Below are 15997 nucleotides of genomic sequence, written 5' to 3' on the forward strand. Positions count from 1 at the left end.
TTTAGAAAAACACAGTTCTTTTATAATTTGAGCTAGCAAAGCGAAAAGACCCTTGCTGTCATTAGCACTCTCGTAGTGGATTTTGAGCACAAACGTGAAATGATAATGTGTGACATAATGCAAATAGTTCTTATTTCTTCGTCATTGAAATAGACTGGTCCTCTGTCTATCGTACGAAATAAGTATATCGCTCCCGCATATCAGAAAAGCATTGCCAGTGTATCATTAAAATATCAGCAAAACGTGTTAATAATTTCTCATTTCTTTCTTATTCTTTGTCTATGAAAACATTACTAACAATGCCTTTACAAAATAAAACATCCAATTCATCCCTCAGGTAATCTTTTTATATAGGTGTAAATGCATTACATGGATGAGTATGAAAACGACCTGTCTAACTCTACGTGATTGCCATGTTAGTCAGTGACTTACAGGTTTAAAATAGCGTGTGTGTTTACAAAAGATTTTGCAGGAATAATTAACATAGTAGTAATTACTTTATGTACATGATTGTATTAAAGAAAGATTCTCGTATAAAATTCCACAATTCTTTTTGTCATGTTCTATGTTCATTATAAACACTAGCCTAAGTAAATAAACTGGCGTGAATGTCGCGTAAAATTCAGATTCGTAATAAACAAAATGAAAATGGGAAACGGCGAAATGTTCAATCAGCAGTTTAAGTAGAAACATCAAGCATGAGGAATTTAATATTATAAGACTGCATATGTTTATCTGTGAAAAACCATTGTAGTATTTATCTAAAACAGTAATTGCACTGAGTTATATCGTGTATTTTAATTGTTTTTTTTTTTGGTCAAATCAGAGAAGGTTACTATGAGAACATCATGTTTATCAACCCATAGCAAAAGTTCGTATGTGTAAAAAAAAGTTGCAATTTACTGAGCTATGTGTTTAGGATGCTGGATAAGGTTAAGTTTTTTGGAATAGGTCACATGTTTAATAGATAATAGTACTTTTTAAACTTGCATAGTTGATTAAACTATAATATAAATGAATCGGAGATGTAGCGTCAGATGCAAAGCCTGATCTCCATTTTCAAGGACGCTAAAAAATATATCTTAGTTATTATTGGTCCTAACTAAACCAAACTTGAATGGATGGTGTCTTATGATGCTGATGCACCTGACAGGCATGGATGATGAATCTGAGCCATAGGTTTCGGATACTGGAGAAGGTTAAGGTTTTAAGACCTGGTTAATTTTTTTGAAACGTGCACTTAGATGATGATTTCTTTGTTATTACTAGTCCTAACTTCACTAAACTAATGATGTTGATGCACATGACAGGCTTGAATGCTGAATCTGAGCCATAGGTTTCGAATGCTGGATGAGGTTTAGATTTTTGGAACAGGTCACATGTTTTATAGATAATAGCTTGCACAGTTGATTTACTATAATATAAATGAATCATAGAGGTAGCTTTAGATGCAGAGCCTGATCTCCATTATCAAGGATGCTTGTTTCATATGATACAATATCATATTATATATCAAATATGATACAGTATAATACAATACAATATCATACTATATTATACATTCTGATATTATGATGTACAACATTGTGATATTTTATGTGATATCATATTGCATAATATAATACTATATCGTATCATATATTATGTATTATGATATTGTATTATTTGATCAAATACAATAATATAAAACACTATACAATGTCATATCATGCGTTACAATATCATATCTCATCATTATTTATAACGGTATTTTATTGTATTAGAGATATATATTGTAAGAATATAGGATGCAATCTTGAATTTTATATTATTGTATTGATAAACATTGCATCTTACAATACCGTATGAAATGATCATAATTATGACTATCATACAATTTTTTAACAGAGGATATACGATATTATGTCAAAACAGTATCCATGAATATCCAAGATCATAAAGTATGAATTTCATATAATGTCATAAAGGTGGTCTCATAAAGGTGATGCCTCGTCTCGGTAAGCTTTGTAATCTGCGATTACCTAAGTTTTGGTTGTACTTGTTTTAACATTTATTAAGTTAACTTGTCTCCAAACTTATGTTTAATCTAACTCTAACAAATGAAACATCTCACTGCATGTCAATCGTTTTGGGGACCTAACTTTAACTGTGATCCCGAGGCTAATTACAGGGGCCGCAAGAGGGTTTTTTTACTTTCAGCATAGAAAAATGAAGGGAAAATGTTTTAAAATCATCTTCTCAGGAAATACATTTCTAAGCTTAGTTATTTACTATGTTAACATCCTCATATCTTCATATCCTCATATCAAGGTCACAGTGACCTTTCACTTTTTATGATTTTTCATAGTTCATTTTAGAATTTTTGTTAGATTGGTTAGTAGATGCATCTTAGATCTTAGGATGAGATGTCCAATGAAGTAGGCTTCTTTTTTTGTATTGTTAAATGTATTGCCAAATCTTAGGATATTTGAGAGTTTTGCAATATTTTTAAAAGCTTCATAACTAAACATGTCGAAATAGAATGATAAAAAGAAGAATAGTAATTCTTAAGGTGAACGGCGTGGCCCATGGGCCATTTTGCGCCTTTCTAAGAATACCAGTTACATTGATATTCAAGTGTTAAATCTGTAATTAAGAGTAAATACAGTATATTTATTTGATATTGTAAAACGTTACAGAAACCATTTTTTGGGGGCATAGCAGCATTTCGAATTAATACGTCATCAGACCATGAAGTTTTTGAGCACCAAAGTGTTGTTGAATATCACAGGCCCGGACAGGATATAGAGGTGGACCTGCGGGGTCAGCACTACCACACTGCTGTGGTGTACGAATTTGTTTTGTGCTCAGCGGTGGTGATTGCACTCTCCTTGTTAGTATTGTGGCATGTAAGAATGATCAGCTATGGAGAAACAAACATTGAGGTGTATATCAACCGTAAGGAAGTGGATAGATTGAAAAAGTTAGGGTTGGTAAGTTCACAAAAAAGTGAGCAGAAATCAGATTGTTTGCTCACATCCACTACATAATAAACTATTGTTATATTTCAAGATGTGTTGTCTGTATGTAATACTTAATATAATATGAATTTAAACAATTTGATGAATGAATATAAGAAGTCATATACATATTTTAATAATAATGTCATTGTTGAATTTCTGTACTAGACGCTAATTTAGACTCTAACACTTTCTTCACTTTAAGCCAAAAGAACTGATTATATATGTATTAAAATGTTCTTCGGTTATTCTTGTATTTCAAACTTATAGGTTTATACCAACCCTTATCACTATGGCTTTTTGAGAAACTGGCAACATTTTTTTGGTCTTGGCAATGGAAGGTGAGTACAGATATTTAATTTATCTGGCATAGTCAAAAGGAAATGAATATAAGATTTTATCGTTCAGACATTATATAAAGATTTTTGTGCAAACTGCATATTTAAAATCTGACCCAATACTGAATTACATATTCAATGTGACCTTGAACAAATTATATAAAGTAAACATGAATCATAATTTTGCAGAAATTCTAGGTTATTTTAATGTAAAGTAAGTTATATCTTTTTAAAGCATTCTTACTAAACATTGAAAATGATACATTTATCAACACTTCCAAAAAGACTTATGAGTTATGACTACATATTAGACGTTTCTTAAGACGTTTTGGGACTGTTTATAGTCCTCAAATTAGAATATATGAATTGCTTCATTTACAGATAATGATCATGACTCTTGGATGTTTTGTAGAACGTTTGCAAGGAATGTGCTTTTCCCTTCGACTCACCTTCCTCCTGGGAATGGATTGACATATTCCCGTGCCCAAAACAGAAGGGAGAAAGAAATAGAAAATAAGGGTCTCATGTTATTATGACAGCGGAAGTGTAACTAAATGCTCTCTCTTACTGAGGTTTGTATATATAAAATGACTTGGTATTTGTGTGCTTAATTTGTTCAGCATATTTTATTGTTCAAGAATATTAAGAAGATATGGCAACACCTCAATTTTATGACAAGATTTTAGATAAACAATTTCAACAAATTTTCATAATGTTTTTCAACAATATTGGAATCTAATCTTCACAGCATAGCTCAATAGATTAAAGCAGTAGATACTGATAAGCAAATTGAAACCCTCTGGAGCTATTATATTTTTGGTTTTTTAAATTTTTTCAAATGTATCCTTTGGCAAATATATAAAGGTTTGAAACTTTAAAATGGTGATTATTTTAAATATGAAGTTCTATTATCCACATTGATATCTCAAAAAGTGTACCATATCACTTTAAATGATAGAATGAGCTTTGTGGTATCACAAACTACATGGTGCTTGTATAGTTATATAGTTAGTTAGAAAAAAACATTACATTTGATTTTAATGTTAGAAATGTAACTTCTATATAAATATATTATTTTTGAAAAAAGTTTTCAGTATTGACTTTTTAGATAAATCCAAAGATGCTTTTTTTTCAAAACGTTGCAGAGCTGTCAATATAAATTATAAATTTAGAACTGACTTTTAGCCAATAAATTACCAAATACCTGCACCAGAGTAACTGCTTATACATTTGATATTTTGAGATATTTGAGATTATGTCCATTTGCTATAAGTGAATTATATCTGATAAGTAATAATTGTGATATTAATCAAAAACCTACTTTCATTTTCATCTGTTCTTCTGTAAACTTTTTACATTTTGAACTTCTTCTCTAAAACCGCTTGGCCAATTTCAACCAAATGTGGCACAAATCATTCTTATGGGAATGCTAATATAAATTGCAGAAACGAAAGACCGATCTTTATTCAAAGCGGAGAAAACCTCGAAAATGTAGAAAAAGGGGGTGTATTTTAAAAAATCTTCTTAGAACTACGGAGTCAAATTCAACGTAATTTAGCAGAACTAATCCTTATGGAAAGGCAAATATAAATTGCAAAAATTATGGGCTTATTCTGTTTCAAATCTGAGTTATTACTAAAATATTAATAAAGGAAATGCGTGTTTCAATCAGATTATAACTTAGGGTTCGGTATTCCATACTTCTAAAATGGGACGGTGTAAAAGTAGGTTCATAGTATGATAAACGGGTCGATCTAACAAAGTTGTGCAACAGTTCGCGTGCAAAGGGAATCTTTGAAACATGCAAGATACATTGGTGCCGATTTTGTGAAGTAAATTGAGGTGAAATATTTCAATGCTTTGACAGTTTTCACATTTGACGGTGGTGTTATGTTAGCTTGTTTTGATATTCGTTCATTTTCATATTATGTATGCTTTGTAACCTGGGAAACTATCGCCTGTACTTTGTAATTTTTACTAAATTAAATATTATTTACATTTTCCTCCTGTTATATTTTTAGGACTCATATTTGTTATTTGTTATCGATTATTCTAAAGTAATATTTACTTTTGTTATAATAAATTTGTAAACTTTACAAGCCTTTTCATTTCAATCCAATTTTTTTATAGAGTATGGGTTTCTAACCTTCCCATAATACACTGTTTCCGGTTACATGAGCATTGGGAATATAGGTTTTGATGTAAAATGGGTTTCTTACTTTAATGGAAAATTGTGAGTAGGAATAATCGAAGTGCAGAGTTTTCAATCCCATAACTGAACGAAACTGAATGTAATAGATATTTAACACTGAGGATATGCGTATAACATATATAAAGTTTTTAGGACAAACAAATATTATTTTTATGATGGAAAGAAAGAAGAAATCCGGCGGTGCTTTTTCAACGTTGGAAATTGAGACCATAAGCCGTTAAATTGTGACGTGGGGTCATTTTTCAACAGCTCTCTTGAATTCTTTTTGATCTTTGGCCTTTCCCTGTTGAAAAATGACCTTGTTGGAAATTGTCCCTAAATACAGAGTTTTTAACTGTAATGAACTGGAACTTGATTGCTCGATTTAAATAAATTCATATTTTTAAGGGGGTATTGGGCATTTCTGAAACCCTAGATATAACAGTTTTAATAAACGAAATTTTAAAAGTCTTAAAAATTTACAGGGGGGTTGCATTTAACCCAACCCTACGAATTATCATCTACTTAAAGCAATAAGAGCTTCAATTTCATAATAAAAATTACATTATTTTTATTCTATACAACAGTTAGGCTCTTTTATATTCAATTATAAACGGTTTTTAAATCCGTTGTTCATCATTAATGTATATAGTAACATTCAAAATAATCATAATAGCACATTATTACAACAAAAAACTACGAAAAAATACTAGTTTTTAAGATGGATATAGATAGTGACATGTACTTAAGATCAATTCTATGTAAGAATCAAAATTCGTTGGCCACGCATAGTCACGGATTTTCTTCATACTTGACAATTTGATAGACTTTGGTGAGTAAAAAAACCTAACACCATTTGTGTGTTGCTATGTGGTTCCGTTGCCATGGTAACTGAGAGTAAAGATGTAAAAATGACATTTTAATGCTTATTTGAGAACATATTGTGAGTAATGTGCAGAACTTAGGGTTTCCAGGGTAAAATATATTATTAAAAATAGTTGTCATTTTTCAAAAGAAAGAAAAAAAATCATGGAGAAACGCATATTTTTAAAGCGTTTCCATGGTTACTAAACAAAAATTTTAAAATTTGTTTTCTTCATTTAATTTGAATATAAAGTGCAAATCTTAGATTTTTTGGTAAACACTATTATGATTGTGCAATTCAGAATTTAAATATGAAAATTGAGAACCGTTGCTATGGTTACAAGCTGAAAAATAAGGAAAATTATAATATTTTTAGGCATCTTTGAATGGATATTATTCAATTATAATGAATAAATATATAAAAACAAATGGTGAGAAAAAATAAAGTATGTCCTTAACTTTAATAACACTTGAAAAAAAATGTGAAATTTTCTAAAAATAACTGCCGTTGCTATGGACTTTTCAAAAAGTAAGAATTTCTGTGTGATTTTTTACACAACTTAATTTTCCATAGCAACAACTCTGTTGCATAACAAAGCTGTTTGTGGTATATAATAAAAATTAAGATATATTTTTACAAGTTCCAACTAAAGCAATTGCAAAAAAAATTCAAAAATCGGCAATTAAGGCACATCAAAATCATCTTCATTTTCTCAGTTTTTCCTATTTTTTGGCCTTGTTGCCATAGCAACGGATGTCAATTTTCATAATAAGATCAAAATTGCATGGACATTGATATGGATGTAAAAATTTAACAGTTTCCCATTTCAGCTTATTAAAAATCCGCAAAAAACTGATTTCAAAAGTTCGTACCGGTTTCCATGGTAACAATTTAAAAGTATTGGTTTCTCCATCAATTTTCTGATATAATTAAATAATTGAAAATAGGACAAAGGCTGTTTTATGTCTTTGATAGTTGACATTAGTGGGCAAAACCTTCTAATATGGCTTCAAAGTAGGTACGTTTTCTTATTTTTCCATCCTTAGCCTCGATTACTATGGCAACGGTTATCCCTAGCAACCAACTTATAGTGTTTTTTTGCGTTTTACACCTTGGTGTGTCCATGTATGAAATATAAGGAAAATTGGTGACTATGCGTGGCCAGACCCTTTTATAAATCATTGATTCTTACATAGAATTGATCTTAATATGTAGCATTGTACGGGAATAAGTATGCATTGAAATGTACATGTAGCCTCAAACCTCTAGCGTTTTTGAAACCACAACTGTAATATAAAATTATACATATATATTCCATTATACATCATTTTAATATCTAGAAAATAAACGTTTCTTCAATCCTGTTTATCTCCAATGTATATTGTGACATTCAAAATAATCACAATAGCACATTAGTACAACAAAATAAACTACGAAAAAATACCAGTCTTATGCCCCCCCCCCCCCCCCCGCGAAAAAGGGAGGGCATGTTGCTTTGCTGCTGTCTCTGTTGGTATGTTGGTCGGTCGGTCCACCAATAGTTTCTCTTCATTTTCCTTGCAGAGGTTGCACGTATCGAAATGAAATTTGCTATACAGATTTATCATGATAACATTTAGGTCAAATTCGATTTTGGGTACGATCAAGCAATTTTCGACAGAGTTATGCCCCTTGGAGTTAGAAAAATTCCAATTATTTGCAGTTTCCGTTCATTTTCTTCGTGGATGTTTCCAAGGGAGGGGCATAAGTGTTTCACAAACATCTCTTGTTAAGATGGATATAGATAGTGACATATACTTAACATGTAGCACTGTACAGGAATTAGTATGCACTGAACAGGTCGGGTACACTACCTTATATGGATACCATTCTGTACGTCAAACAGATTCTCCAATACTGTGAATGAGTTGCAAAGCATGACGGTCTACAACATGTTTACGATTCAACAAACGCACGTGGTTTTTGTCTGTTTTATACACAATATTTAATTGCTTGCCCCTGAATATTTGTACATCTTGATTTTTACTTTAGAAGGTAAAAGTGGAAAGATCACGTACCATTAACTTTTTCCATGCTCACATTGAAAAATACTGTTGTTTTAGCTGATCAATTGTTGCTTCAAAAATGATTAGTATAAAAGGACTGGCAAATAATAAAATGATAAAAAAAATAACTGCATAATTGTTTGTTGGTGACTTAACACAGTGCACTAGAAATAAATACAGGTAACTGTACATTTTTGAATTACGTGAATAGCCACGGTAGTAGAAATGCACAAGTATACAAATGCAGAAGCGCAAGCTACATGTATGCAGCATATAGTATTTTGTACGTTAGCATTCTGATGAATGTCCTCTCTTTTGAACATTGACAACAGGCACGTAGCATCGTTTTGGAAAGTGGGGGGGGGGGGCAGACTCATTCAAAAAATCTTGACAAGCAAGAGAAAAAAAAAGGATAAGGTTATATATCCAAAATCCTGAAAATCGTAATCGGGGGGAGGGATTAGTATCCTTCAATTTCCCTGTTCATTTTCTTATTTTCAATTCATTTTTTACATGGTCCCATAAAATTTTTTTTTGGGGGGGGGGGGGGCAACTCTATGTTAATTCAATTTTTTGTATGTAAATTTAAGTAAAATGTTTGCTGCGGAAAAAAGTGATGCTACGTGCCTGGACAATGGGGTATTTGAATAGGTTGATATAAGTCTTCATATGCAATATTCCTCAAATGTAAGCATAGAAACTGAAGTTCAAACATAATTGTCCATATTAATTTCATAAATTCTGAAAAATCATTCAAAATGAGTTTCCAAAGGACAAGTCAAAATGGTATACATTTTCAAAACGCTTTGTATACACTGAAATTTGTGGTCGCCCACAATGCCTTGTAACTCATTTACCTGATTTGTTTGTCGATAAAAGTAAACAGATGGCTAATTTAGTATGCAAATTTATGCCGACGTCACAAAATCTAGTGGTCTCGACCTGTTGAAATGTACATGAAGCGTCAAACCTCTACCGTTTTTCAAAATACAAATGTATTAAAATTATATATATAGATCAGCCGGCCTGAATTATATTGAAATGAACTTTGAAAATGAATGCTGTGAAATTGTTCTCTTAAAAAAATCACTTAAAGTGTTAGCCTATTGTCATCTTATAGTTTACTGCAGCTGGGAAGGTGCAGAGATGCATCGTAAATTTTGCTGTAAATTTACTAGGAGGATGCATATGAAATGTTTTTTTTTTAAATACAGTTTAGATATACAAAGTTGGTGTAAATACAACATTCACAATATGTTATATTGTAAATTGTGCATTTATACCCACCAACAAAATTTACAATTTATATATGACCATTTTAATTTACTAGGTAAGTATAAATACAAAAATCTAATAGTCCATGTTGAAAAATAAACTTTTGAATTACTTAGATAAAAATATTTACTAAAATGATCATCGTTGATGAACAGATTTCAACTTATTGAGAGCATCAGTAAGTTTAATATAAATAAAGCACATGTAACCTTGGCTCTCTCCTAAAAGCGAAGAAATATCATGTCTGATCAGGTGTAATCGAAATTTATGACTGTTAATTTATGTAATTAGCATGATTTTACAAACGAAGTTGAATCATTGTTTAATCGTAGTGTTCACCTGTAGGCATGTGTGTAGAAAATATCTTTCTTAATCATGTGTATTCTGTTATTTAAGAGTATAAGAGAAAAAAATAGAGCCACGATTATAAATAATTAAAATTACCCCTTTTTACGCATAAACTTATCATTTAATGTGCACTTGGAGAAGAAGACGGATCGCTTTTGAATTAATTGCTATAATTTATGAGACCATTGTCACGTGAAAGTTTTATCTGAAATGATTGTCTAATGTCGGGATTTACATCTCCTGTCTCGCTCAGTTCGTAAGTATAACGTTTTATTTCTGCAGACTTGTGTTAGCATTGAATTGAATATGATTCTTCTCGAAGAAGTTTAATACTTTCTGTTTAGATCATGTACAAACAGAAAAAAAAACGCGTAAAGCAGTTGTTTTAAGTTTACTTCGTTTACCTGCAATGTACGTTTTTCATCTCGCACGCTAAAATCATAAACAATCACTACAATGTGACAAACAATATAACAAGAAACAAGCACGGTGACTACGTTCTTCAGACTCAGCGGCCGGGGTTTTAGAATTAATTTTAGATCTTGTGTATTTATTACTACACGATTGTTTATAGAAAGGGAGTGCCTTTCCTGACATGATTATTTATACAACATGACTTGATAATTAATTATACCAGGAAGGACAGGCGAAAGATTTGTACATTTTTGGATCTTTCGGCATTTAAGTTAAGTTTAATAAGTACACTGACACACTAACAACATTATTTATTTAGAAACTAATAATATCTGCAAAATAAATGCTAACCCAATGTTGTTGATGAACCCAAAGCAAATCGGGTTGCACGGACCTCTAAATGCATAAACTACACACTGTAATAAGGTGTTTGGAAAAAAGAATAAAGGAAACTTCAATCAATAAAACACAAAATACATCTACTATTTGAGAGAATTTCCAAGGTATCCGTATTATTTTGCACAGATAGTTCTGCCTTACCTCGCATGGAAAATGAAAATATTAAATTTACATAGTAAAATTATCGCAAATATGTCTCGGACCTCCTCCTCCCCCGGCAACCCTCCCCCTGCTATAGGTATACTACCTAACCCCCTCCACCGATTAGGAATTTCATGATTTTGGGAATAAGGCTTTTTCTTTGGTCAAGATTTCTGATGATTAGTGTAGCCCCATATTTCCATGTTTCCACATAAAAGTTTTTTACCCAGGAAAACTGGCTATATTGCGAATAGCCTCCCCTGGCTAGGAGGAAAGAACACTATACAACAACGGTTCAAAGTACCCAAGGCTGAAATCGAAGACTTATGTCTTGTATGTTCTTCCGTGCATTTCCGTCTAAAAAATCTTTTAAAATATTCGACTAGTTGGCAAAAAGTAACGCCATCATCACTCTTGATTACAAAAGGCGCGGAGTTCCCCGATAGTTAGAGAGTTCAGTTTGTGACAAGACATGGTGTTAGATATACGAGGGTTGTTCGATGTGAACAGTTTGTGACAAGACATGGCGATTGATATACGAGGTTTGTTCGATGTGTACAGTTTGTGACAAGACATGGCGATAGATATACGAGGGTTGTTCGATGTGTACAGTTTGTGACAAGACATGGCGATAGATATACGAGGTTTGTTCGATGTGTACAGTTTGTGACAAGACATGGCGATAGATATACGAGGGTTGTTCGATGTGTACAGTTTGTGACAAGACATGGCGATAGATATACGAGGGTTGTTCGATGTGTACAGTTTGTGACATGACATGACGATAGATATACGAGGGTTGTTCGATGTGTACAGTTTGTGACAAGACATGGCGATAGATATACGAGGGTTGTTCGATGTGTACAGTTTGTGACATGACATGACGATAGATATACGAGGGTTGTTCGATGTGTACAGATTGTGACAAGACATGGCGATAGATATACGAGGTTTGTTCGATGTGTTCTGTGTATTGTACGATATCGCAAGAGCATTCGACTCAAATAGTAAAATGAACATTACATCCCTTTATTGTATTCTCCACGGCTATATATTTACACATACTTTCAATCACTGACTGAATTTCTGAAATGCGTCACGGTACGCATATTTAGGTATTTAAGACTTTTGAGGCATTGACGTGATGGCTGAGCAAATGGCTTTTAACGACGACCAGATAAAAAAGTCTAGGTTGCCGGAAAAAAGAAAAAAGGCATAGTGCTAGATCAGGCGAGGATGGTGGATCCGGATGTGTTAAGACGATAACCGACGACTTTAAAAAATTGCTTTACGAATGGAATCAACGATTCATACCAGGAAGCTAGCAGTGTGGGAAAAGAAAACGGAAAACATGCTGATAAATTTCTTGATATATGTGATGGACAAAGATCCGAGCATGTTTTCAAATCGTTTGTATTTGATTATAAAGAGGATTCCAAAAAATGTTGGCATCAGGTCTAATAGACGACCATTTTGTTCTTTAACTTAACATTATACACGGATGTGTAAAGTTTCATCAGGGTAGACAAAACCCATGAAAAAAATGTTGAAACATTGCTAGGAATCTATATGAGATAGCTGAACGCAGTGGTTTTCAGGATGGCTGAGCAAACAGAGATATAAAAATGCTAGAAATTCTAGATCCTTTCTGAAAAAAGTTTTAACTTACAGCAGATTTAAGGATACCGATTTTTTTTTTGGGGGGGGGGGGGCGTAAAAACAACAATAGCAACAAAATTCATTAATTATATTTTAACCATATGTTTTTTTGACCATTTCTTGTATATTTGAAAATTTCAAGAAAATCTACCAATTTGTTCTTTTTAAGGGTCATCTTAAAATACAGCTCTACTATAAGAATACATGTATATAGGTAAATGTAATTTTCCGCACATCAAAGCACATTTAAAAGATATTACAATAGCAATTTTCCTTTGAATTGAATTATGTGATTAGTAATATCATTTTCCACCATATATGAAAACAATACTAAATTCTAATCGTCTGATCTCAGTGAGAGTCATCTCAAAATATCAAAATGCACCAAATTTTGCTATATTTTTTTAGTGTTACAAATGTTTATTAGTACCATGGATTCATTAAGAAAAATAACCCTAAGGATATTATTACTCTGTGTGTAAAATTTCTAAGACGTTTTCTTTTTACTGTTTCTTTTATGTTATTTTAAAAGCTTCATGAGCTCAACTAAGCCGAAGGTTCAAGCGAGCATTTCTGATAAAAATTTGTCTGTTGTCGGTCGATGAATTTTTACATTGGAATATACACAGAAAATTTTTAAAAGTCTTCTTAAAAACAATTTGGTCTGAAAAGCTGATACTTGTGTGAAAACATCCTCAGGTAGAGTCGATTCAAATTTGTTCAAATCATGGTCTCCGGAGGAAGGATTGGGCCACAATATGGGAATTACTTTTTACATTTGAATATACAGGGTAAATCTTCAATAATCTTCCTCTCAAAAACTATTAGATCAGAAAAGCTCAAGTTTTGACAGCATCCTCGAGCAGTGTAGATTTATATTTCTTCAAATCATGGTCCTCGGGGATAAAATGTATCTACAATGAACGGGGAAGTCAAATTTAACATGAATATATAAGAGAAAGCCTTTAAAGCATTTGGCCAGAAAAGCTTAAAATTGGGTGTAACGAAAGCATCATCATGGAGTGTAGATTTCAGATTATTCAAATCATGATCCCCACAATAAGGAGGGGGGGGGGGGCGCTTAAATATTTACATAGCAAGATATAGATAAAAATCTTATAAAATTTTCTTGAAAAGCATTCAGCCAAAAAAAGCTTAAACCTCAAAGCACAGGTTGTGCGTATTAAAACTTGATCAACCATGATTCCCTGAAAAAAGTCGGGTCACAAAGAGGGGTTAGGACTTTATATAGGAATAGAATTTTTTTTTTTATATAGGTATAGAGATAATCTTCTCACACATACTTAAACAACAAATAGAGCTTGGTATTTACAGCAAAACAATTATGTGGATAAAAATCGTCAGATTTTTTTTTATACTTTTAGTGCATGATATACTGTATCTAATATTAAGCCCAATTGCATGTAGCACAACAACGTTATCAAAACATTATGTAAACGTTATCAAAATAATACAAAAACGAAATCTTTAACGCTAGAATTACGTGGATTTGTATGTTTTTTAATGCTATAATAACATTATTTAAAATGTTATTTTTTATAACATTTACGTCTATACTACAATAATTATTAAGATAATAGTCTCGATTTTTTGGCCTTTAGTACCGATAAATCAGAAGAGAACTGTCTTTTTTTAATATATTTATTTTAAACATTATTTTTAATTGAAGATTACCAACTTTTTTTTTTATTTTTTCTCAAATAAGCTACGCTAATTAAAATTCAATAAAAATTTCTCAAAATTCCGGAAATCATCTGGATTTTTTTGTTTTTATAATCTTGCGCGTGCGCATTACATTCACCAGCTGTTCACGCTTAATCACAGGATGCTCTTTAGCATGTTTAGTTTATGTTTCCACAATATTACATTTGCACGGAATAACTCGGAAACGATAATACAAATACGTGTAAATTTTCATTGGAAATTTGCTATATATATTCTGTTCATATATATTTATTATTTCTTATGAGAGAAATTATAAGATAACAAAAATTATATCAACCAGAGACATAAATAACATTCTCCAATCCACACTTTGCAAAAGTTGTTTCCCTTTGCTGGGTCAACCCAAAGGTCAAAAGGGAAATCTAGGTTACATATGTTTTCCTAGTATTCGATGTTCAACTGTAGAGTTCTTTTAAAGGTAGGAACCTCATTGATGTAAAACACCAATGTTATTTTATGTAAAATATACACAATTCATACCATTACTACTACCAATTAATAGAGCCGAAAGCCTTTTAAAAATCAATAGAACAACAATATAGGCGTTTTCAGTTTTCAAGGTTTTTCTAATAAGTGTTTGTAATGAAATAAAGTCCAAGCAAAGTTAATTAAAGAACACTCAATTTTGCACTGTGACAGAATGTTGTGGGTAAGACCCCCATCCCCAATAACAGAATCTTTTTAGCTCACCTGAGCTGAAAGTTCAAGTGTACTTTTCTGATCGCTTTTTGTCCGGTGTCCGTCCGTCTGTCTGTAAACTTTTTACATTTTCGACTTCTTCTGCAGAACGAGTTGTCCGATTTCAACAAAGCTTGGCAAACGCATTCATATGTAAAGGGGATTCAAATTTGTTAAAATGAAAGACCAAACTTTTTTTTAAAGAGGAGATAATTAAAAATCAATAAAAGGTTGTAAGTTTTATCTAAAATCTTCTAAAAAACCATTTTGCCAGCAAAGCTGAAACTTGTGTGGAAACATCATCGGGTAGTGTAGATTCAAATTTGTACAAATCATGATCCCTAGGGGTAGCTAAGGTGGGGTCACAATGAGGGGTCGAATTTTTACATAGGAATATATAGTGTAAATCTTTTTTCTACAACTGATCATCAAGAAAAGCTGAAACTTCTGTTGAAGCATCATCAGATAGGAAAGATTAAATTTTGTTCAAATCATAATCCTTAGGAATAGGGCTGAGCCACAATGGGGGGGGGGGGGGGTATCGAGTTTTTACATTGGAATTGATAGAGTAAACTGTAAAATCTTCTCTAAAACTGATTAACCAGAAAAGCTATCACTTGTGTGGAAGCATAATCAGGTAGTGTAGATTCAAATTTGCACAAATCACGATCCCCAGGGGTAGCTAGGGTGGGGTTACTATTAGGGGTCGAAAATCTCCCTCTCTTTTACCGATCAGCCAGAAAAGCTGTTCCTTGTGTGGAAGCATCCTCAGGTAGTGTAGAATTAAGTTTGTCCCAATCATGATCCCCAGGGGTAAGGTTGGGCCACAATGGGGGTCAAATTTTTAAAAAGGAATATACAGAGAAATATCTTTTTAGAAACCTATCGGCCAGAAATGC

The 15997-nt window shown here is 32.2% G+C and overlaps 1 protein-coding gene across 3 annotated transcripts in view; it reads left to right on the forward strand.

The window, feature by feature from the left end:
- LOC128179742 (palmitoyltransferase ZDHHC16-like) overlaps window positions 1-15997 on the forward strand; it is a 52685-nt gene that overhangs the window by 33294 nt on the left and 3394 nt on the right. For 2 of the 3 annotated variants that reach the window (XM_052847300.1, XM_052847302.1), the window contains 3 exons: window positions 2679-2972; window positions 3270-3340; window positions 3750-5338. In XM_052847300.1, the coding sequence (XP_052703260.1) occupies window positions 2679-2972; window positions 3270-3340; window positions 3750-3873 (489 nt within the window). In that variant the 3' untranslated portion in view covers window positions 3874-5338. Of the gene's footprint in view, window positions 1-2678; window positions 2973-3269; window positions 3341-3749; window positions 5339-15997 lie in introns of those variants that run through there. The other variant, XM_052847301.1, reaches the window with a different exon arrangement.

Source organism: Crassostrea angulata, chromosome 4, assembly GCF_025612915.1.
Source record: "Crassostrea angulata isolate pt1a10 chromosome 4, ASM2561291v2, whole genome shotgun sequence".
NCBI classification, from domain to species: Eukaryota; Metazoa; Mollusca; class Bivalvia; order Ostreida; family Ostreidae; genus Magallana; species Magallana angulata.